Source organism: Danio rerio, chromosome 11 (genome assembly GCF_052040795.2).
Source record: "Danio rerio strain M-AB ecotype USA chromosome 11, GRCz13ab, whole genome shotgun sequence".
In the NCBI taxonomy this organism is placed as follows: domain Eukaryota; kingdom Metazoa; phylum Chordata; class Actinopteri; order Cypriniformes; family Danionidae; genus Danio; species Danio rerio.
In genome coordinates, this window is record NC_141031.1 from 28,842,247 (window position 1) to 28,867,956 (window position 25,710).

At 34.6% G+C, this 25,710-nt stretch overlaps 2 protein-coding genes across 13 annotated transcripts; both read left to right on the forward strand.

Moving 5' to 3' along the window:
• Positions 1–391: 391 nt before the first annotated feature.
• On the forward strand, positions 392–25,476 carry cpne1 (copine I). Of its 12 annotated transcripts, none has more exons than XM_087271832.1 (17): positions 420–522; positions 2,513–2,596; positions 14,073–14,204; positions 15,253–15,432; positions 15,551–15,625; positions 16,148–16,219; positions 16,380–16,463; positions 16,554–16,643; positions 18,630–18,725; positions 19,809–19,895; positions 19,985–20,044; positions 20,194–20,327; positions 20,775–20,829; positions 21,600–21,651; positions 21,739–21,872; positions 22,041–22,277; positions 24,174–25,476. In XM_087271832.1, the coding sequence occupies exons 3-17, from the start codon at positions 14,073–14,075 to the stop codon at positions 24,285–24,287; spliced, it is 1,602 nt and encodes a 533-aa protein (XP_087127958.1). In that variant the 5' UTR covers positions 420–522; positions 2,513–2,596; the 3' UTR covers positions 24,288–25,476. The 12 variants fall into 12 exon arrangements, with proteins under 12 accessions (NP_955993.2, NP_001263210.1, XP_087127958.1 ...); XM_087271829.1 differs by lacking the exon at positions 18,630–18,725 and adding an exon at positions 18,813–18,911; NM_199699.3 differs by lacking the exon at positions 2,513–2,596 and having other exon boundaries at positions 392–522.
• On the forward strand, positions 4,334–7,261 carry rbm12 (RNA binding motif protein 12). The gene is given in 1 exon segment (NM_001003856.1): positions 4,334–7,261. A coding segment is annotated over 1 exon segment (2,631 nt). The 5' UTR covers positions 4,334–4,355; the 3' UTR covers positions 6,987–7,261.
• Positions 25,477–25,710: the final 234 nt, after the last annotated feature.

Below are 25,710 nucleotides of genomic sequence, written 5' to 3' on the forward strand. Positions count from 1 at the left end.
ATTAAGAGTTTACTTCACTATATTAGCTTGTCTGAGAAAATGTACATCTATCTATCTATCTATCTATCTATCTATCTATCTATCTATCTATCTATCTATCTATCTGTCTATCTGTCTATCTATCTATCTATCTATCTATCTATCTATCTATCTATCTATCTATCTATCTATCTATCTATCTATCTATCTATCTTTTTTATTAACTCACAAGCATACAGGATTATATGATGACGTATGTAACAGTCATGAAAACTTAGCCAGTGATGCAGAACATAAAAATAAATAAAAAATTAAATAAATAAATAAATAAATAAATCCATCCATCTATCTAGACCTGCCTACTCCGCTTTGCGTCACTGTAGTGCGTTTACAGATTGGCCCACAGCAGCGCATGCGTAGTTCCAGCGTCGAAACTGAACAGATTGAGCACGACCAGACGCAGAAGATCAAGAGTTGGAAGAACACAACAGGAGCGCCTCGTCTTTATTATTTAAAAAAGATAATTTAAGACAAATTATTTCGGTAAGAATATGCAAAGTACACCAGTTCACACAAACGTATTTTTACACACAACACTCTCGACATTTGCTAAAATGCAGTGGCTTTCTAAATGTCACGGAGGGCAGGGTGATTGTGAGCCATAAGCAGACTACATAGTTTTGTTTAAATGGGCAAAACGCAGATAGCCAGGCATTTGTGCTTTTACGTGCAATTGTTGTATTTTTTTGGTTTCTGAGAAGTGCTGTGTTTGATCAAGTAATGAGAAAGTATTTCCGAGCTTTGTTTCTGCTGAAGACGGCATCGGTCCATTTACGGTGGCAGATACAGACGGCGCCATTTTGTCGTCTCGCTGGTTTTGAGGTTTGAATGGCTTATGACGCCATGCCATGGATGTTATTGTTAACTCTCTTTAACTAAATAATATAAAAAAATCAGAGTGCTGTGTTTAGAAGCTTTTCTTGAACACCTGGTTATGCTTGCCCATTTTTGTTGTTTTCTGCTATACTTTGTTGTTTCAGTGGTTCCTTGTATAAGTACGCTGCAAACGTTGTATTTTGATGGCTTGTTTCATCTTAAACGTTATTTAAAATTTCTAGTCATATTTTTGCATCAGCAAAAAATTAACACATTTTTTCTGATATTGGGGAGTTCTTTTTATTTTTTATATTTAAATCTTGTTAAAAGCGTTGCTCCTATAGAAATGAATAATTGTGTCTGTAATATTTTTAAACAAATTAACAGGCATCATCCCTGAAGTCTTATTGTGAGGATTTGGGTTTTAGTAGGTTGGCCTAAATGTATTTAGGTTTGATTACATGATTATTGGCCTTTGGTTGTGACCTGCTTTTACTTGGTGTGTAAGGTCTGGCAGAATTTCTGAGGCATTGATGGTCTTGCATTTCTGAACTCTGTGATTTTTGGACACTAAGTGCTGTAAGTTTTTGAGGTTTCTGGTAGAAAGTACTTCAATGCATTTTTATTAAGCAGTTCACCTCAAAAATAAAATAGTGTAATTTGTGCCCCTTTGTTTCAGTTAAAACTTGTTATTGTTGCATATCCAAAATTGCAAAAAACTGAACCATAAACGGATTATTTTGATTTTAAAGTTTGATTGCATGGAGGGAACAGTAGTCTTTCAGTTGTGGGGCATTGATTCAGATGTGGCGGTTGGACTCTTATTCACAAGCTCAGATTCTAATTTAGATAATATTCTTAATTTGATCCTTGATTAAAATTAAAAGTCTTTATTTTTATAGTTTATAATAAAAAAGGTGTGTATTTATTTGCCCATGTCTACTTTTATTGAATGGACACATTTGTTTTCTTTTTGAATGTGTAACTTTTTCAATTGTTGTGGATATCGTTGGTGGCTCATTCTGCTGGCTTTGGTGACCCCTTATAATGAGTGGAATAAGCTGAATGTGAGTGAGTTGAAGGTTAATTTAACATGTCTAGTATGGTAGAGTAGAAAGATTTCTTAACATTTGCTGTAATTTATAGTCAAACAGGCTTTTTTGGTTTTTGCAATGTTTAAAGTTCAGATTAATAATGCACAAGTTAGGTTGAAACGAGCTCAAGCTAGATGCATTTAAAGGTGTTGTCTAAGTTCATTTTTACACATTCACAACTTTTACTTCACTACATGGAAAGTCTCAACCTGTTTTTGTAGCTTAATATGCTTTGACATGTTATATTCTTTTTCACATTTGAAATGGGAAATGTTCAAAAATGTGTTTAACGTGTGATGCTGTTTAATGTGGATGTTTGCTGGGAGTCATGAAACATGACATGCATGCGTTTTAATTTTTAATGTGTATGGCTTTTGCGAAGCAGCTGGCCATCGTCTATGCACAAGTGGTGGATTAATAAATTTTTTTGCTGATTCACAGTATGTTATACTAAATGGGCTGGAAATGGCTGGCACTGAATGGTTTTCTTGGAGACTCTTATGGGTACACTTGTTCTAATGCTGTTTACATATATTTCCCTCCGTTTATTCTTTTTATTACAGTCAAGAATTGATTTTAAATGATTGCCGTCAGGATTGGCTTGGGTGTCCTGTGCATCTTGTAACGAAGCAGCACGTTTAATACAGGTAAGCATTTGAGGGATCTGTCCGTTAAATATTTGGTGTAGAATTACCGTTCTTAATGGTCTAAAAAATAATAAAACATTAAGAGAAAGAATTGACTTTAGAGTGTAGACATTTTTATTGTTGTCTAGAGTAATATAGTATTGTAGTATTTAATAGTTGCGATTGGTTTAAAATATATATTTTTTTTGTCATAATATTTATATTAATGCTTTGTGGGACAATAGGAAATTTGTTGCTAAATTTTCTTTCAGGTTATTGCAATTTTAAAAAAGCTAAGTGGTTTTTATGAGTCTGAAAAAATTTATAATTTCTGTTGGTGCTTGCCTCATTATGAATTCAAGTTTGGAACTCAAGTTATAAATTGCCTTTTGTTTTTAAAAATGCTTATGCATCAATTACGCATGACAAAAAAAAACAATGGAAATTCATTGGCCAAAAGGTGTGAGAATCTTGTGATTTAAGACAGAGAATGTGTAGAGTTTTCTGCACCATTAGTTTGGTCGGGCGCCCAAAGCACTGCTCCACTTTTTTTTTTGAAAACAGATTTGGTTTATAAGCTCATTAGGAAAAAATCTCAATGTAGTGGACATGGTTATATAATATAACTAAATATTCTGGAGTAGAGCTGCATGATTCTGGATAAAATTAGATTTTTTTTCTTTGAAAATATATAATTGTCCTTTATAGATTTTCATTTTTACAATTTTCAAAGAAATATTTAACCATGTGCATCATGCTCTTAAGCAAAATGTTAATAAAATAAGACCATATTCTTAGCGCTTTCTTTTTCTGTGTAATACCACTTATGTCAGTTGGAAAAACATGCATTCAAATCAATTACTAATCACAATGCACATCCTTTGACTGAGCTTTTACGAAGCTAAATGATCGCTCCGTACAACAAGCTGGATGTTAATAAACCCAAATACATCATTATGCCACAGTACATAGACAGAATTTATGTTTTTGTGAATTATACCTTATCAATACAGTAAGCTGACTCCTTCAACGCCATTTCGTCACATGTCTGTCTGCATGCTTGGCAACGTATAGCAAATGTATGTAAAGACGTGTGACCCCCTTTATGCTTGTCTCCTGTAATTTTCTGATTTGTATTAATGCTGGATTAAGATAATGTGGGGTGTCAAATTGAGATAGCTGTCTTTTTTTAAAGATTAATCGTGCAGTTCTAAGCTGGAGTGATATGGATCCTTGTGAAAAACACCTGGCTACATGATATTTGCTTAATACAAAAGACCCCTATATTAATGTTGTTAGTGGTGATTGTTAATTTGGTATATTTGAAATTTTTGACTTTAGTTCTCCTTTAAACCACAGGCATTTGTCGTGTTTAACAATGTTTTATTTAGTGATTTGAATGTTTAAAAAAAATGTTTTAAGTGTTTTGTTCAGTTGAGTCCATGTTTTTAGATTCTGTTGTGTACTAAATTGTTGTTGCATGCTATAAAGTGAAATGCTTGTATGCTTTGGCTACAACGGTAAAACCACTAAATGGTGTGTTGAGCTCAGAATCTTTGTTTCAAATGGGCTTTGCTGTGTTTTAAAAAAATCAAGCTCTATATATTTTGCTGTTGACGTGATTTTTTAATTTTATTTATTTAGATAATTTAGTCTTGCTGTTTATTTATTGATTTTTTTTGTGGTTTGAATTCTGGTTCTGTGTTATCTTTTTACTTTTACCATAGCCTGACAGTCGTTGCCTTCTTTCATCTACAGGTGTGTGTTGTTGCACCTCAGCATGGCTGTGGTCATCCGTTTGCAGGGTCTCCCCATTGTGGCTGGGACTATGGATATACGCCATTTCTTCTCTGGATTGACCATCCCGGATGGTGGTGTGCATATTGTAGGGGGTGAACACGGTGAGGCTTTTATCGTGTTCGCCACAGATGAAGATGCAAGGCTTGGAATGATGCGCACAGGGGGGTCAATCAAAGGTTCCAAGGTGTCTCTGTTGCTGAGTAGCAAAACTGAAATGCAAAATATGATTGAGCTGAGTCGTAGGCGCTTTGAAACTGGTAGCGCAGATGTTGCCGCAGGAAATGGCAGTAGGCCTGGGCCACCTGTTAGCACTGGTGGAAGTGGAAGGGGCAACTTGCCTACCACAGCACAAGGGTTTAGTAACACAACTTCTACTACTTCCACAACAGCAGTGTCAACACATGAGCCTGTTAGCAACAAGACTGTCCCTACCTTTTCAACCACAACCATGGGCAGCATGCCCCCAAACTTTAATAATTTCACCAGCCCAAGCCTTAGTTTGGGATCCACAATGACAACAGCAATGTCATCCTTGAATTCTGTACCTCCCCCAATACCTCCGTTGCCCGCCATGCCAACACTACCACCAATGCCCCCTATACCAGTACCACCACCAGTATCTGCATTGCCACCAGTACCAACTGTTAATCCACTAACATCAGTGCCTCAAGTCCCTCCCATTGCACACATGCCTCACCTGTCTGCGCTTCCACCATTCAACCCAGGCATTCCTCCACCTGTTGGCCCCGTCCCTGGTGGTTTAGCTGCCTCTGGTCCACTGTCTCTCGGAAATTCCAATCCAATGTTCCTGAATCCGTTAAACCCTCTAAACCCCCTGAACCTCCAACCTCACATGAAATCAGCCATTACAAACCCAGATGACTTTTACGTTCATCTGCATGGCCTTCCCTTTTCAGTCCTTGAACATGAGATTAGAGATTTTTTCCATGGACTTGGAATCGAGTCTATTCGTTTGCTCAAAGACAACTTGGGTAGAAACAGTGGCAGGGCATTAGTTAAGTTCTACTCGCCACATGAGTCTTTTGAAGCCCTAAAAAGAAACGCAGGAATGATTGGCCAAAGATATATTGAGGTTTCTCCAGCTACAGAGCGACAGTGGAGAGAGAGTGTTGGACATTCTAAAGCAGGTGGAGACAGTGAACACAACAGACATCGTCGCAGAAGCGCTAATTCGCCAACACCCTCTAGTGGTGAGCGAGCTAGATCCCGATCTCCTCACAAACTAGACTATTGTGTATATTTGAAAGGACTCCCATATGAAGCAGAAAATAAGCAGATCTTTGAGTTTTTCAAAAATCTTGACATTGTTGAAGATAGCATTTACATTGCATATGGACCCAATGGCAGGGCAACTGGTGAGGGATTTGTAGAGTTTAGAAATGAAATGGACTATAAAGCTGCTCTTGGATGCCATATGCAGTACATGGGTAGTCGTTTCATACAAGTGCATCCAATCACAAAGAAAAACATGTATGAAAAGATTGATGCCATTCGCAAACGAATGCAGGGCTCTCAGGGTGATCAAAAGAGTAGTTCTGGAGGGGGAAAGAGTGCCAAGAGTTGTGCTCACATAACCAATATTCCCTATAACGTGACAAAAAAAGATGTTCGACTGTTTCTTGATGGCATAGAGTTGTTTGAAGAAAGTCTTAAGGTGCTAGTTGACTCTAATGGTAATGGTCTTGGCCAAGCTATTGTGCAGTTTAAGTCAGATGAGGATGCACTTAAAGCCGAGAGGCTGCATAGGCAGAAATTGAATGGCAGGGATGCCTTTGTTCATTTGGTTACTTTTGACCAGATGAAAGAAGTTGAAAGAAATCCACCTCCGCAAGCAAAAAGAGGACAGAAATCCCAACAAAATGCCCATGCTCATCTCCATTCACATGTCCATGCACATGCTCATGTTCAACCCCAAGCCCAAGTTCCCCAGGCACCTCACGCTTTTCCAACAATGACAGGCGATGAGTTCAGTTTTCTAAGAAATGCTGTAGGGACTCTTGGAAATGGTCCTCCTTTTGTCAACCCGTTTGTTGCTCCAGGCAATGGTCTGACATGTCCGCCACCTTTGCCCCCCCTTGGCACAGCTTTGGCTGACGTCTCGCTTAGTGTTCCACCACCTATGGTTGGAGGACCTCTGCCTGGTCCTATTCTAGAGCACCCTGGTTTCAGACCCAGTGTCAATACGGCACCACCTGGTTTTGTTGGCGCACCAGAGCCTTTAAGGGTGATGCCACCATTTGATAATGGGTCTTCTCGTAAAGCTGTCACTCAAAATCGCGCTGGGAATCAAGGTCAGAGGCCACCTTCTGACAATCTTAGAGGACCATCCCCTGGTGGTCCAGGTAATTCACGGCCTACAATTGTCAAAATTCAAAACATGCCATTTACTGTGACTGTGGATGAGATCATCGATTTCTTCTATGGCTATCAAGTTTTGCCTGGTTCTGTATGCTTGCAATTCAGTGATAAAGGTTTGCCCACTGGGGAAGCAATGGTTGCTTTTGATTCCCATGATGAAGCTATGGCTGCTGTTATGGACTTGAATGATAGGCCTATTGGGGCAAGAAAAGTTAAGATCACTTTGGGATAAAAACAAGAACTTTGTCATCGCAATGTGTCTTTTCTTTTGACACAGTTTTTTTGAAAAACTGACTAATCTTGTTGTTTTTATGTACAGAAGAAGAAGCTGACAAGTATTAGATTCTTTTTCAATGGCCACATTATTTATCCAAGACTGTCGTTACATGAAGCATGACATAACTGAGAAAAGACTGTTTATTTTAAAACTTCAAACAGCATTGTTTAAGACTTTAGGCCAATAATGTGTTTGTTTGCATATGCAGATCTGAATAAGGGGCATCTTTATAGTGGTATGTATGTTTAGTAGAGTTTAATAGCTGCGCAGAGGATTAGTTGCTTACATCCCAGAATTATTGTTTTGCATTTGTGCTCAAGGTTTACACATATGTATATGCTCCATGCCGAGTTTTCTTCTGAGGTAAAGAAAAAAGTGCTGCCATGCATTGTTGAATACATGCTCACACTTCAATTTCAATGTTTGCTCTGCTGCAAAGTTTTTTTTTCTATGTCAATAAAAGGCAACTGTCATGTCTTTATCATTTTTTGTTGCTGTCATGTTGGATTGTGCTAAAAGCCTGATGTCAAACCATGAATTCATTGTAAATGCTAGGCGGAGATGTGAAGCAATTGCAGCATTGTAATATAATGTATATGAAAGCATTTTACTCTCTTTGCTTAGCTGTCTTCATAACATGTTGCTGTGGTGTTTGATAGCTTTCACTTCATTTTTTTTTGGAGGTTTGGCTTGTTTTAAAATGTCTAAAATGGATCAGTTGTTATACTTTTTGTTTTGTTTTTTGACTTTCCAGCGCTTTTCTCTTGTAAATACTTTCCAGCTGAACTATTTTGTCAATAAAATGCCATTCCTGAAATGATGACCATTAAGGTATTGTATTCTGTCCTGTCCTTCTTTTTCCTTCAGTTCAGATATTAACAATAAAATGTTTTGCTTTGACTTTCTTGTTTCTCATATTGAACTGCATATGTATAATTGATTTTTTTTCCTCTAAAGATGTGTCTCTTGTTGCTTTAGACTGTTGTCACAATATAGGATCATCAACCTTTTACGACAATGTGTTATATTAAATATTTGGAGCAGGCACTATTTTTAATTGTTTCAGATTTTCTGCTATCAGCATTTGAGGTAAAAATCATGCAGGTAAATTGGGGTTGTGGTGGAAAAATACATAATGTGAGCAGAAATAAATTAATTTAGCTTGTATTGTAATTAAAAACAAGCTAGATTTATTGTACGTCATGCCTAAAGCATTACCCAGAACCCTTTTTAATTGTGAATGGATCAAAAAGACATGAAAATGCCACAGGTGGCTTTATAAAGGCAATTTCTTACGATAAAAATGTTAAAGAGGAAAATTGCTTGTGGAATGTCTCTTGTTTTGGCTGTGGTTTATGATGGCAAATAAGATCTTGCATAAAAGCTTTTAAGAAGATTTTCCAAGAAGCAAATGCTTACAGTTTCTCTCCTTGTTTTCAAAGAGATCTCCACATTCTCTGTGCATTTTTATCAAAGCAGGTCAAGTGGGATTGCTCTCAAACGCTGGTTTTGATGCTTTGAATCTGCTTGCAATGGGTCTTTTCAGAAGCCCATAAGTTCACGGTTGTTTATTCACTTTTTTTTTTTTTTTGGGTTGAGCTTTTGTACTTTTTGTTCTGAACGTCTCGAGTGGTTCTTGTGCTTTGTGGACTGTATATTTTGCTTTGTGCCTTTTTTGATGCTGAGCCTTGCTTCCTGATTAACGTGTTAATGTTCAGGTAAGTTCAAATAATGGATTTTAGTACTGTTATAAACTACCTGTGAGAATTTGAATTCATTTCAGATTTATTAGGGTTGGCTTTTTGTTGATTTGAAAAGAATGCATTGTGTGGAGGAAAAATTGGAGAGATTTTGTGGAGGTATGCAATTGAAATATGCTTGTGTAAATAAAAGTTTTAACAATGTTTTGTTGTAATGATTAAATTGAAAAGAAAAAAGTCAAAAAGCCATTCGAGATGTAGGTGACTTATTTCATATTTTAAATGGAAAATTAAGAATGTGTAGTTAAAAGTGTAGTCATTGGTGTTTTATAAAATGTAGGTCAAAGTTACTGGCACTTTAAAGAGTCATGCAGTCAACATTTCACCTTCGCGTCTATAAAGCTAAAAGTTCTGTGTGTTTCAAGAAACTGAACATTATTTCCAGCATTACCTTAAATCCAAACCTTACAGCACACTGTCCTAAACACATTCAAGTCTACCAATTGTGCAGTTTTTGTTGCATCTAAGATGTATGTGTTATTGCAGACACGCACATGAGCTTATTTGGCAATGGAGAATGGGAAAGTGTGAATTGGATTGTTTATGAATAAACAAAGATTGATATATTTTCCCAAGTTTGTAAATTATTGTTATTGGACAGCAAGCTTGCTCTCCTGACAGGTAGAAGTGTGTGGATTTAAAGCTTGCAATGCTGTAGTTCAGTTTTCTTAAACGACTAGTTAACTAGAATTTTACCATATTTGATCATAATATCTCAATCTGCAGCTCTATACAACAGTACTAACCCTCATTAGATTTGTTTTAGTAATGGTATAGGGGCATTTAACATTAGCAGTGAGTCCTATAGTAAAACATTATACAATACAGATGTGAACTGCCCTAAAGTCCAGCATGTACTTGGGAATGATGCTTAAAATAACGCTTTTTTTTAAATAATTAATTTTACAAGTAACTGGAGTTAACTAGTTGAGATTTATTTCTTAATCCATTCAGTTACATTAATTATATCAGGGCTGCCCAAACTTTTTCTTACAAAAGGCCAAAAACCAAAGTTGATTGAGGGATGTTGGCCGAAACGGAAAATGTTGCATTGTATAACATAAACTTTGCTATGGGTTATTTCCTAATTTTCTTGCTAATATTTAACAATAACATGAAAATGTTGATTTGAGTCAAATTAACTAATGCAGTATAATATTTAACATTTTATAACAAAGTTATTATGACAGTAAAAACAATCTTATTTCTTCCACAATGGAGTTCAATGCTGAAAACACTTGTCGACCTGCGCCCGCCTTTTCCTTGATTTGCTCGCCAATGTCTTCTGTGTTGCTTTTTGTCAAGTGACATTTTTTCCATTTTAAAAGTCTGATTAATTTACAACGTTTGATAGAAACTTTTATTTTCAGTTGCCTTTTTTTTTTGTAAGCTCAGCAAAGGGTTACGTTCAAATCAAAATAACAATCTCTGTCAAAAGCTTTCGCCACATCCATCATTCCCTTCCCCTTTTAAATTAGATGGTGGGCCAAATGGGCCCTATTTTGGGCATCTCTGCATTAAAGCATTAGCATTTCACTCAAAAAAAAAAATTTTTTTTTTTATTTAAAGCTTGACTTTTGTATTTAAATTGTGTGTTAAAAATTAGATGTTAATATGGCTTGGAACTGTATTTTGTACATTGTATAACATTACAGTACCTTGATTATAACGCCGAATTGGGAGTATAGATCCTAGCCATATTGACCTAGAACAAAGCAACTTTTAATTTGACATTAATCTAAGTGCACCATGTAATGATAAAAGAGTAGAGGTTTAAAAAGAGAAAATATCAAAAAAAAAATCTAAGTTTTTTTTCTAAGTTTATTTCTAGTATAGTTGTAAAATTGGTGTTCTTTTTAAATATAGCAACCAGCGTTGATAACTTTGCCCACAAAGCATTTTTACATTTTTTGGCGTCTAAACATTGACATTTTGATTAAAACAAGGCTAAATTTGGTCTTTCAGTGAGTTTAATAGTTGTTTTAGAACCACCCAAAACTAAACTAGTCATCAAATGCACAGATTAGACTGACTTAACATGTGTAGTCATTCACTCCTGTCGATTCGATAATTAGTCTAGTTTTGTGCTATTAAAAGCGTATTAGATTTTTCACTGACTGCTTAAGATGCAACATTGTTACAATTGTTGTCTGTTAGAAAACCATATTAGAGAGTAGCAGGGTCATGAATTTGGATACAAATGTAAATGTTTTATTACCAAACACAGTACAGTTTTACAAATTGCAAGTCTTATCTTATGTACATGTGTAAATCATCAGATTGATTGATTATAGCAACCACACTAACCATAGTTTTAAAAAATAGCTAAACTTTTTACTTTCTACTGCATTTCTATACTTGTGGAAAAAACTAAGGAGGTTAAGTATAAAAAGCACAACCCTGCTCAAAACCCCCCAGCTTATACCATCCTGGTTTTAGAGGGGTTTTGGCCATTTCCAGCCTAGCAAGGCTGGGAAACCAGTCAAACCAGCTAGTACAGCTTTAACCAGGCTGATCAAGCTAGTTTTAGCTGGTCATTTTCCAGCCAGACCAGCTAAGACCAGGCTGGAAATAGCCAAACCCCTCTAAGACCTTTTTTTTTTCTTTTAGCAGGAAACTTCTAAGCTGTAGTAAATATAATTATACTGCTTTACTCCGTTAATATACTTCATATATTACGACCATACAATTTTCTCTTTATGTTTATGCCAAGGATTCACTTTAAATCCAAAAAGGGATTGTTATATAAACAATGCTAAAACAACAAAGCTAGTGACCGGCTTAACACATTAAGAACATACAATCCCTCCAATATGTTCAAATGTTATGCCAATAATTCACTTTAGCATTACTAGTTATATCATTGTAATTAGGGTTGTCGAGATACGATTAATTTACGTTACGATACTATACCAGCTAAAGTTTTGTGATACCAATTAGTATTGTGATACTGTAATTCATAACTCTTTTAAATAAAGAATACTGTCAAAAGTACTATATTTTGTGGTATAATAGGCTCACTTAAATTGAATTTGTAATTCCTTAATTATTGAAAAAAGTATTTGCACATCACTTCACCTTTTGTAGATAACTAATCCACAAAAAATACATTAAAATAAAGATATAAATTGTACCAACGAAATTCATTACTAAAAGTATTTTTCAACATTATTAGGCTATATAAAGTGTTCAAAATAGTTTTAATGCTTCCATTGACAGGAACAGGAATAAACTGGTTCAGATGTGCCTTCGAACTGAAACCTCAAAAAACGTGCAATAGGCTACCATTAAAAGTGAAAATTCTACACAGTTTTGCTCTACAGACTATTTAAATAAAATGGTCTATTGTTGCACAAACATGTGAGCGTTTTAGGGACTTTTCCACTCACATTATTTATTTTATACAAACCGTTAATGACGATACTACCGTTTACAAACTACAGTAGCACCGTCAGTATTTTAGAGCCATAACATCATGATACTACCATAGTACTGGTAAACCGTGCAACCCTAATTGTAATAGTTGGTTATTTGTAGTTAATGTAACCTAATGTTTGTTTGTTACGCTATAAAACATAAATATGAATTGTTAACAAAAAAAAAAGCTATGCTTGAACAATAGAGCTTGTGGCAGCTTAACTTTTTTCAGAAGATACGGTTAATATTTTTATTTTGCTTACTCTCAAAATGCTGGTAACTTTAACTCGAGTATAATATGAGTCTGTGAGACCAAATCAGAAAAAAGCCCCCTACATCTTGAACAGGCTGAATTGTTTATTTTTAAGCAAAGACTTCTTGTTTATATTGTTTAGCAATATTAAGAAGGAAGAGACTATATTAATTTGCAGCAGATATGGGCTTATCTGGCCTCTATAGCAACATATGCAGTGTTTGAGCATTTTTGGAAAATGATTTGGCTCAGTTGGGGCAAAGAGCTTAGAATGATGATGCTCTTTGGTTGGGGGATGTGTGTTGCCATGGAGACAACTGTCACACAAAAATTCTCTCTCTCTCTCTCTCTCTCTCTCTCTCTCTCTCTCTCTCTCTCTCTCTCTCTCTCTCTGTGTGTGTTAAACCAATTGCCACAACTGGTTCATTTAAACCAGTTAAGGCTAGGTACTACCCTGTGAAAAAGAAACTCAGAATTTGTAACCTTAATGGATACAGTGGGAGTTGCTGTGATGTGATTTAATGGAAACCGAAATTATCTTTACTGGTAATTCCTTGTTTTGTTTTGTTTTTTTTATTGATAGTTCCAAACCTTTATCTTTTTTTTCCAACCAGAGGGTTCGTTTTTGTATGTAATGTCCACAATTTTTCCTTTAAGAGATGATTTGTATTATTGTAACGATATTTGCTGTGGAAACCGTGTGTAAGAGTTAAATTGTTGTCGAGTTTTCATGTTGTTTATAAACTGATATTTTGTGGTTTTGTTTACTTGTGTTAAAACGTGGTGTGTGAGGGAAAGCGTTAGATTTATTACGCTGCGATGCTGTTATACATAGACGGTGTTATTTTGTGGTTTTGTTTACTTGTGAGTTTTTTAAGTGTCTTGTAGTTTAAGGCGTTTATCAAAACTAAAGGCTGTTCATAGTGTTCAGTGATGAGTCAGTCCTCGCTGGTTTCAGGCTGTGAGAGTCTGTGCTCTGCTGCCGGCTGGTGCGGTGATTGACAGGAGTTTAACCAATTGCAGCGTAGTTTAGCTTCCTCGTCCACCAATAGCAATGCACGTCTGGAACGGAACCCAATGGGACCGCCTTTCTCATTTTATATTACATGAACGTGTCAGACAGGGTGGAGACGCTAGTATTAGGCAGTTTTGGTGCACGGTATATACGAGCAGTTTCAACAGTTCGACAGTTAATAAAGGGTATGATATTTTTAGATTCACGGACGCATTTGTCAGCTTGTACTAAGCGGGTTGTGTGTTTTTTGTGTGCGGTTTGCTGAAAGTTGACCATTCTTATGTAGATGTACTTTAATCTAGTAAGTAATGGCACATTAAAGGCGTGCCTTCAAGAAAGTTTTCTTTTTTACATTTTAGGCCCTCAAATATGACATTTAGCAGCACTTTGTATGCTTATTTTGCAATAGTTTCAAATCCTAATTCGTGGAACCGCTAGCAATGTATAATGTGGTATGTATGAGTCGAATGTTGTTGAACTTTTGTTTCACTTTACAACGGAACGGAGCTTATTGAACTTCCTCACGTTCATTAAAGCGGTTTCAGCTCGAGGCCAAATCTTAATACATGTTTTTATCTGTTGTGGTTTTTTTTCAGATGGCCGCTCAGTGTGTGTCCAAAGTCGAGCTCTCCATCTCTTGCAATAATCTCCTGGATAAAGATGTTGGATCCAAATCTGATCCTCTCTGTGTTCTGCTGCAGAGCGTCGGGGATGACAAATGGACAGAGGTATGGGCTTTAAACCTGGAAGTGCAGTATAATAACTGACTCTCTCAAAAGCCACCGTTCATATGGGGGGAAAATATTTTCAGTTTGCTAAAGCCATACAACAAAATATAACCACTATATGTCCTTTTTTACCTTCCATGTACCTAATATGGTAATTACAGTTATGCATAATATTTTACTTAACCAACCAATCTGCATTAACTATATAATAAATGCAGGGGATAGTTAATCCAAAAATGAATATTTGCTCACTGGAAGTGGTTCCAAACCTTTGAGTTTCTTTCTTGTCTTGAACACAAATGAAGATATTCTGAAGAAAGCTGAAAACCTGTATTCATTGCTATTCAGGGTAGGAAAAACAAACTGTGGAAGTCTATGGTTACAGGTTTTAAGCTTTCTTCAAAATATCTTGTTCAAAATATTAAAGTCAAACAGGTTTGAGCGAAGTATAGGATAAGTAAAGGATGGTAGAATTTTTACTATACTTTTAAAATAGTAACCGCACATTAATTCTTTTAAAAGTGAATGTTGAAGAAATTATTAGAAATTGGAAAATTGTCAAAAATGTGAGTAAGAGTTTCAGCATAATAAAAGTATTTATGTAATAGAGTAAAATTCTATACTGTACATATTAAAATGTGTAAAAAGCAATTAAGGTAAATTGTATTATTTTACATTTATGCAACTTTATTCAGATAAAGGTATGAAAGTGTATTGTAGAATAATGTTCTAAAGTGACGGGTAATTCATAATTATTATTACCTTAAATAGTTTTAAATATTGTATTTAATTGTTCAAAAGCAGCAAAATCAAACAGGACAGTTTGATATTTTGTAATTAATTTCACAATTTTAAAAGAAATCCTAATTTAAAAAAAGTATCTTTCATTTCAGTGATTTAAGTAACCTTACCTCCTTCGTAAACCGAAAACGCATCAACAGAAAACATTCACATTAGCATTGTAAATGCTGATTATTTACTTTAATACTGGTGCATATCTAATATACATTTATTTATATGACTTGTAAATAATATGTTATTATTGCAGGTAGCACGCACAGAGAGAGTGAAGAATTGCCAGGATCCTCAGTTCTCCACAAAACTTCACATTGACTACTACTTTGAAAAGGTGCAGAAGCTAAAGTTTGGTGTCTATGACATTGACAACAAGTCTGTGGACCTCGGTGATGATGACTTTCTGGGAGGCTTTGAAGGCACCCTTGGACAGGTATGTATTGTGAGGAGCAAAGCTTTTGTTAGAAATTGTTTACCATGAATAGTATATTTCAATCTCAATACACTGCAATGACCTGATGGTTTCGTTCACACACCAATTGTCACAATAGATCGTGTCAAGTAGGAAGCTTACCAGACCACTTCAACTCAAGGCAGCAAAGCCAGCTGGGAAAGGCACAATAACAGTAAGTGTTCTTAAACAGACTTGGGTCGTCTTTATGCAGCTGGTGTAAGGCGGCCTTAAAGCGGGCCGGTGTCTGCTTTAGTGTAAAGAAGGTATGCCGCATTAAACCTTTCATCTATATACACATTTTTGAAATGTATGCCACTTCAGGTTTGGTTTATGTGCTAACTTTGCTGTTTTCAACATGGCAACACTGATAGAAGTCTTGCAACGTTCCTGGTGAACAATTTTCTGGCGTCACTATTTGAAAGAATTTGCATCTACAGTATCTTAGGAGAGTTTAATGGCTTCACAAAAAATTATTTATTTGCATACAGAACAGTTTTTAACAACTCACAATAACATTTGCATATCTGAATTTATGGAAAGTTGTTAATTCCTTTATATTATCCTGTAGCTATTTACTTTTGAGTTATAGTGGCAATTTGTATTCTAATGCAGCTCTGCCAGTTAAAAGGTTTTCTATGTATAATCTAGCAACGTTGTGTCATTTTATTTTTTATTTCTTACGTGTAATGTATAGATTACAGCTGAGGAGGTGAAGGATAACAGGGCTATTGTGATGGAGATAGAGGCCAAAAACCTGGATAAAAAGGTAAACAAAGTCAGCCTTTTTGTTGCATCTTTTAAGAAGCCATTGCAGTTTAGTTAATTTGTTATTGCACAAAAATCGTTGTAATAATTGACGTTAAAGACAGTTATTGGATTTGGCATCAATCTCTTCCATCTTTTTTTTTTTTTTTTTTTTTTTTTAGGATTTGTTTGGAAAGTCTGATCCATTCTTGGAGTTTTTCAAGCAAGATGAGGATGGGAAATGGCAGCTAGTTCACAGGACAGAGGTTTTTGGTCACTTTTATTCACTTAGAAAACTAATGTTGGTTTGCACATGCAGATTTTGCTGACTTTCTTTTACCAACCACTCACTGTAGGTCATCAAGAATAATTTAAACCCATCTTGGAAAAAGTTTACTGTCTCCTTGCACACATTCTGCAATGGTGATCTGAACAAACCAATCAAGGTAAATACATGGTGTTATTATGCCCACTTACATGTGCATTGGTCAGGGAATCTTGTCAGTATTATATATAATTTCACTACACATTTATTTTGCTTTGCACATTTATCTTTAGGATAAAAAGGCAGTTGTTGCATCTGACGCTCAAATATAATGTGGAATTTGAAAAAAGCGTTATTAAAAGAATCACGTCAAACATAATTTTTTTTTTAGCAGTTATTTATGCTCTTATTTCTATTAATTATAGTATTACATGTGTATGCTACTGATCAAAAGTTTGTTGATTAGTAAGATTAGGAGTGTTCAGTATTTGCAGTCTATATCTAACATTGCTATTCTTATTCACATTTTTTATTTTTTGATAATTTTTACTTTTACATGTTGGGTAAGATAAAAAAGAAATACATTTACCGTGCTCAGCATAATTGAGTACACTTCATTGTGAAAATTAATAATTTTATCCATTTCACATTGAATATAGGCAATGTATTTTGGTGCATTTAAACAAAACAGATTTAATAAACAGATATTTTAGTCACTAAAGATATTTAGAAATTGAAAGATAGATAATACAGTTAAATTCAAGCAAAATATTACTAAAAAAATTACAACCTGCAAAATTCTCTTTCAAAAAAGTTTTCCCCCTTTTTTTAAAAATTGTATTTAATATCTTCTATAACATACATTTGGGTGTAATAGTTTTTTTTTCTGTTATCATAAGTTATTTTGTTAGATAAGTTCCAAATTTGGCTTCAGTACTGACTAATTTAAGGTATATGCACAAATATAATATTATATAGCTTCCTATTAAAAATATGAATTTTAAAGATTGATTTGTGATGGCTGTACTTATGAATGCTGACCACTTTATGTATTTATATACATTTATGACAAAAGCACGGTTTGCTCTATGTCGCTAGCCAACTACTGAATCAGCTGCGTAATGTGCGCGAGTGTTGCTGTTGTCATTAATTTAATTAGAAAAATTAATAATATTGTGAAATTCAAGATTTGTGAGTCATACAACACTGGATAACTCAAAACGGCAACCACAAGTCTCTCCTCCATCTTTAAAATCTCTGTAGTTGTCTTAACAACACAAACACTGCAGGCACTCAACGGAAACCCCAACTCTGTTTTCATTTGATTGGGAAATGAAAAAAATGCGGCTGACGTAATGCACTTTTTCCGCTCAGAGTTTTTAACTGCAACTGCATTCGCGCAGGGTGCATAAGCAGCGTGCCCACAATGCTCGCGGCTGTTAGTAAATCATTTTTAAAAAGGCGCCTCTCGACGCAAAAGGTGTGATAAGAGTGCATTTATTTTATTAATACTACTGAACACTTTTTTTTTTTTACACGTTTTTCAGGGATAATAATAAGTTTGGTGTGTTTTTTTCCCCCCAAATAATTTGCTTTAGTTTACTATGTGAACTGTTATCCAATCATAGCAGTCAGTGTTTCCTTCAATGCAGCCTTTCCATAAAATCTGATCGTCTGATGAACCAGCATCAAAACCAGAGTAGAAAATAAGCTTAATCATTGATTTTGATGTTTTTGGATGTACAAAACATCTTTTGTTGTTTTAAGATGTACAAACCATTCAAACATCATTCGTGGACTTCAGAAAACAGTATAAAGTAATTGAAAAGGTCAGTTTATGACCACTTTAAATATAATATTTCGGAAAAACATTTATTATTATTATTATTATTATTATTAATATTGTTATTATTTATTTATTATTTGTTCATGTACAGATGTTAAAATCTAAAGTAACAATCAGTTTTTAGTGGTCATTTGGAGAATATAATTACTATTTCTTAAATTAAATATTGACCCAAACTTTTGAACAGTAGTGTATACAAAAGGTCAGATAAAAATGCTTACTATTAAAATAAAACCATAAAGTACCATGTTTTGAGAGGACAAAGGCACTATCAGTTTCAGTTTTTCTAGTTTTTAGACTAAAGCTTTGTCTAATTGCTAGGTAACTTGTTACGATAAGGATGAAGACACGAGTTCAGACATGATAGGAGAGTTCACCTGCACCACCGCTAAGCTAATGGAGGCTAAAGACAATGCGGTGAGCAGGATGCATGTTTGTTAGTCTCCTCTAAATGGCTCTCTTTCTCTTTCTGTTTGTCTGTCTGTCCGTCGCTTTTTGTTTTAGGTTGAGTGTTTTGATTATGATAGCGATGGCTCTCATGATCTGATTGGTGTGTTTCAAACTAATGTGTCAGATCTGCAGAAAGCAGTTCATGGCTCACCGGTGAGACACCTTCACTGATCCAAGCTTGCTTTCGGTCCTTGTTTTAACAGTAGAAAGTTTCCTTTTCATCACATAAAATTGGTTTCTGCTGATATTATATAGGTCAACCACAGTTTAAAGCCTAAAAAGTATTTAAATAAAAAAAGAATGTCTTAAATTCTTAAAGACAAAACATTCATGTAGCATTTCACTCAATATTTTTATTTTACAGGGCAAAATAAGCTTAAATTAAAATGTTTACTTAAGTAAACATTGTAAAAAAAAAAAAATCTAATTCTTAAATCAAATTTAAAAAAATTAAGTAGTTATAACAACATTAAGTTTATTTATGCTTAACAGAACAAATGCTTGTTAACAAGTATACAGATTTTCTTTTTGATATGTTGGATGAAGATTATACTCAGCCTTTTGACATATCCTTGTTTTAATGATAAAGTTATCTTTTTTAATGTATTAAAATAATTTTTATATTTCATATTGATGTTATGTAATTTTGCATCCCAAGTAAATGCATCTGGAAATAAAAAATGTTTGCATTGGAAAATACTGAGGGAGGATATTACTTTCTTATAGTGTTGTCAGAAGGTGCAATAAAAAAATATTTTCTTTATTTTGTTTTTGGAGCAAACCTTTTTTTTTTTTGAAAAAAAAAAAAAAGTATAATGTAATGGAGATGAGTGCAATTATTTATGTTCAACTTTTGGTGTGTGCTCCCTTTAAATGTTCATTTAGAAACAAACAGACACATTGACACCCAATTTTCATGACTTTCAAAACAAAAGCTTAAATGATCATCATAATACCTGCAGAAGCCATGGCTACATTTCCATTCTGTTTACTTCTATTATTTCTCTGAATTTTGCTGTAGAGTGAATGAGAAGTTCTAATTTTTTGTAGGTTGAGTTTGACTGCATACACCCAGAGAAGCAAAAGAAGAAAAAGAGTTATAAGAACTCAGGAGTCATCAAGATTAAAGATTGCAAGGTTTGAACAACCTTTCTGTAATGTTAAAAAACATTTGATTGCAGAATAGTTTTACAGTAATCATAATAAATCCCCACACTGTCTTTCAGCTTGAGACGCAGTATTCATTTCTGGATTATGTGATGGGAGGTTGCCAAATTAACTTCACGGTAAGATCAGTAACTGATAGCAGGTGGTTTTTCTTCATATTAAATAATGTTATTAATGGACCTGAGGCAGAACATTTACATCTTGTTTGTAAATATGGGGTTGTATAGATTAAGCTGTAAAGCAGCTGTGAATATTGTTTGATTTTTAGGTGGGTATTGACTTCACTGGCTCAAATGGAGACCCCCGCTCACCTGACTCTCTGCACTATCTCAACCCTAATGGTGTTAACCAGTATCTGTCTGCCATCTGGTCTGTTGGCCAGGTGGTCCAAGACTATGATAGGTAAAAGAAAGACTTTGATTATAGAAAGTCCACCAACTAAAAAACTAAAAGGCAACATCCAGTCAATGTTTATTCAGCGTTGTGCTTTGAAATAAATTTTTTTAAACCAATTTATACCCCTCCAGCCCCACTATGATGTATTAAATTGATAAAAAGTGAAAGTAAAGACATTTATAATGTTAAAGGTTTTTATCTCCATTAAATTTCATTGGTTATAAGTTATAACTTGTCAATAACCACATTAATGTTAAGCAGCGATTAGTAAAATTATCACATTGACATTAGGATGTAAAGCCATTATTTCACATTATATTATATTTGACATTATTTGTTTTCTGTATGTTTAAATACATTCAGCATGAGATTTTTTGGTAGCACCATATTGGAATAATTTGATCTGCTATTATTTAGTTAAATGATGTATTTGCTTTCTGTCTTGTTTTGTAGTGATAAGCTTTTCCCAGCCTTTGGATTTGGTGCCCAAGTGCCTCCGAACTTCCAGGTTAGACCTTATATGTTAGTTTTGCTGCATGATTCTCAACAAATGGCGAGTTAGTATATATACATGTATTGTGATTATGTAACCCTTTATGGAAGAAATGACAACAACAAAAAACAGTAGTACTAGAAGTTTAAACCAATTCTAAACAAGCAATATGCTTGAGGTTCTGACAGCTTCCCTCTATGTATTTTTATTATTTGGAGTTTAATGGGGAAATTTTTTTGAATGAATGAGACATTTGCTAAAGACTTGTTTTGATAATAGTTGAGTTGGCATTTTATAAATGATATCATGATTAAGCAGGCACTTGTCACCTTCTACTGCCTTAATGAGTTCATCGATGTAATTCATTGAAGTGTCAGAATACTTGTGATCTTCTCTAGTGACAGTTTAGTGGAACTATAAACATTTATCCCAGTAGAGTCGCACAAACCCAAATTTGAATGCTGTATTATGATCTTTGCTCTTTCAAAGGTTTAACCAGTCTGGTTTAATTTCTGTTTCACATTATACACGGGGCATCAATTGTGCAATTTGAAAGTGGAAGTAAAATCGAGCATGCATTCAAACGAAATTTCAGTACAGTATATGTTGATATGGTTATTGGTATACTGATAGACTGAACGGCATTTGGTGTATCAGTCTATATTTAGATCTTTAGCATTAGTTACTTTCCTTGGAAATTAGTTGCTTTTATAATTATGTTTTTCAGTTGCTAACTCACCCAACTCACCCAACACTGGTCTTAATTTAATCTTACAATTTTTTAGGTATCACATGAGTTCCCATTGAACTTCAACCCTAACAGCCCATATTGCCAAGGTGAGAGTTAGAATTAGAATGCAGAAATCTTAATTTAAAGACATTCGCTAATGTATCTCTGACGTGCTGATGTTTCATACCATGCAGGAGTGGAGGGCATTGTAAATGCCTATCGCTCAGTTTTGCCTCAACTTCGTCTCTATGGACCCACCAACTTCTCCCCCATTATAAATCATGTGGCCCGAATTGCATCAGGAGCCGCTCAACAACCAAATGCAGCAGTGAGTTACTTAAAGAAGCATCTTTTTTATGTTGTGTACTGACATTTGTAACAGGATGTGGTTTGATTGGCTTTTTTTTTTTGATTCTGTGGCCTGCAGTGGTGTATTTAGCATCAGCACTGTGTATCTAATGTTTCTTTTTTTCCCCCCTCTCTTATTCGTAATTAGCAATACTTTGTGCTGTTAATCATCACTGACGGAGAGATTACTGATCTCGACCAGACCAGACAATCCATCGTAAACAGCTCCAAACTGCCCATGTCCATCATTATTGTGGGTGTGGGTGAGGCAGACTTTAAGGCCATGGAGTTTTTGGATGGGGACAATGGAGTGCTTAAATCTATAACCGGAGAGTCAGCGGTCAGAGATATCGTGCAGTTTGTGCCCTTCAAGCAGTTTGCCAATGTATGAACCCCTTTTTTTTATTATTATTTTAAATGAAACAAAATGTAAGGTTTTAACTCTTTAAATGTAACTTTTTTTTTTAATCAAATTAGTTAAATTGTGTTTTTGACACTCCTGTAAACAAATTGAGTTTTTGTTATTTTATTGCTAACCTATTGACAAAAGGTCAGCCAGGCAGTTACTGTTTAAAGCTCCCAGTTATATAATTTTTAAAAAATCTTAAAGGCAGACATACACAGTACAAATTCTAATGGCCAGAAGATTGTATGCTACTGATGCTAAATGGTTGGTCTGCTGTTTACAGTTTGTCAGACACTAAACAAATAGCAATGTATATCCACTTGTATGATCAGAAATGTTGGTGTTGCTTTTACTTCATCAATTTGATTTGAAGTCCACATCCTTTAAATTTAGATAGGCATGAAAAGTTGATTTGGTTTTAAAGCACAGTGAGTATGTTTATGTGGACCCCAATTCTCGGATATTAATACGATTAAGACAATACTCTGATTAAGAGTCTAGCATGTAAACAGCGATTTTTATTTTTTTAAAATTTTTTAATTAATTAATTTATTTTTTAAATATTTGTTTATTTTGATTGATTATCTCCGATTAAGGTCATAATCGAACTAAACGGAAATCGAATTAAGACGTGGAGTATGCCAATTTTAGTAGCAGTGCAGTACAGACATATAAACACCTTAATCAAACTGTTCGCCACATTTTGTGACAGGATATTTCACACACACACGGCTGTTTGACACTATTCTCTGCACCTATTGAGTCAATAAATAAACACAGACAAATACACACTCCGTGAAATGCAGAGGGTTTTTTCCCGTACCATATTAAATTTAATAAAAATTAGTGGTGGGCCGTTATCGGCATTAACGTGCTGCCTTACTGCTAGACTCTTATCGCGCGATAAAAAAATATTCTTAAAGACTTATTATTTGGGTAGCACACATTCAACACTGTTTCATTTACTATGATCTTTTATGTGAAGCTGCTTTGACACAATCTACATTGTAAAAGCGCTATAGGAATAAAGGCGAGTTAAATTAAATATTTAGAATGCCTTCGGCTGAATTTAAATGAGCCATTTTAATTCAGATCAAACTAGATTAATTCTGAGCTTAATCTAGATTTTAAAAATGTATATATGCCCACCTATATTAAAAATACACTCTTCCAGCAATTTATATTGACATTCAATATCTCGTTTGTCACAGGGGACAAGCATGAGATGTTCCTGAATGAAAGTGAAAGTGCCAAACTGCAGTTAAAGTCGATGAATTAAAAATAGAATTTCCTGAAATTACATGAAAAGAAAAGAAATGTGGATAGCGCAGTGGCACAATGACATTAATCCAGTTATATGCTATAACTTGTAAAATGGGATCCTGAAAGGAACGTACTAAAAGCAGGTCATGAAAACACCTTAATCATATTACTGTCTTATGCAGAAAAAGACAAATAATTTGATTACTGAGCTCCATGTAAACAAAGTCGGTGTCAACAACACAAGCTAAACTCTAGTTATTATTAGTTTTTAAAACTAGTCTTTTTTTTAAACTAAGGTTATACTGAAAAAAAGTATATGTAAATAACAAGAGTTTTGACACATTGCTTTATATGTTGTGTTAGAAATGGCTAAATGTTAATAGTGTAAGAAAATCATTTGCACTGACCATTAGAAAAAAAACTTAGCATTTGACCCTGCTTAAGTCTGAAGTGTACTTTATAATGGCCTTACAAATGTCTTAAGTCCTTCATTTGACTTGTGAAACCTGCAGAAAGCCTTCAAATAAGCCTAATTTAGGCATGTTTTCTTTAGTTTTCATTGCTGTCAGTACTTACACCTTTCCTCTTTTTGCATCTCAATTTCTCTTTTAGGCTCCTAAAGAAGCACTTGCTCAGAGCGTTCTTGCCGAAGTGCCATCTCAGCTGGTGACATACTTCAAAATGAGAAATCTGCCTCCTGTCAACCCACCTGCACCGACAAAATAGACACAGGCTTGCTCTGAAGAGTGAATCATATGCATCTATAATGCATAGAAGTTTGAGTAAGTATGGATCACCACTAGAGGGAACCACAGCTCCATGGAAGAACTTGTAGAAAGACCACTTATCTTAATTTCCCTTTTTTTATATATTATGCAATCATTTTATTTTCATATATATTTCTTTAATCTTCCAGAATGAACATTATTCCTTATTATTCTATTCCAACTGGAAAAGAGTTTCTTTTTTTACAGAGCTATTTTTCTGTGAAGTTGCATATATTATATACATATGTGATGCTATAGTTTACGCACACAGATGCCTTGATTTTCTTTAGCCAATATTTGAAATCACTTTGTTGGCCTTGCCTTGCTTTTGGCACACACATATGCAAAATCTCAATCAGGAATGCTGGTTTATGTAATTCTCCGCACTTTCTGCTGTATAATAGTTGTCAAAGCAAAGTGAATGATACTCATTTACCATCTGCGCTAAAATAAATAATCATGCTGCCCTTATAGAGATGATTAGTAGCTAGAGACATACCAAAGAAATCACTGCATGCCTTTCACTAGCAAATTAGAGCTTTCAGAATCTTTTAGTAGAATTATATTGCCAATATGATTGTCGTTTTGACCAGGATATATAACATTCATATAATACTTAATATATAAAGTATGAACAATGGCTGAATTAAATAGAATTTAAAATGCTATTTTACTTTTACAAAGCATTATGTTGATCATAGAAATGCCTTATCAGATATGTTTTTCTAAACAGCTGTTGTTATGTTGAGGATCTAGAAGTTTTACAGTTTCCTTTGTGCCAAGAAGAATCTTTTAAAGATTTGTTTTGAGAGCCAGAAATTATGTTGTTCATTTGATTCCTCTAACACAAATCTTTGCACCTTAATCGCACAGCAAACTCAATCTGCATATGTATGTATGTATGCTCGCACTTGCCATGTAAAGCCTTATGGGACCATTAGCCTGATTAAAGCTTCTTTTTTTAATGTAGTGATTTAAAGGGAATGGGTTCTTAATCCTGTTATGAGCAGCCATTGGTTTTTCCTAATGATGAAATCTAATGTTTACACTGCAACATGTTCAGTTCTTCAGAAGCCGTTGTAGCTATTACACTGCTTTTTATAACTGTCTAAAAAGAAATAAAGACATTGCCTTATTAACACACATTACATTCTTGTTTGTGTGCTTTTTTACACTGAATGTGTGGTTTTTCATGTGATTTGCCCACATACAATAGTTTTATTTGTTATTGGTTAAATCAGTGTATCCAATACCCACTTGTATTAATTAGTTAAATCAATGTACCCAATACCCGCTGGCTCTTTAGGTGGTCAAAGTTTTTGTTCAACCTAGAAAGGAAACTTGTTGTGTCATTATTTACTTGCCCTTATAAGAACTGAATT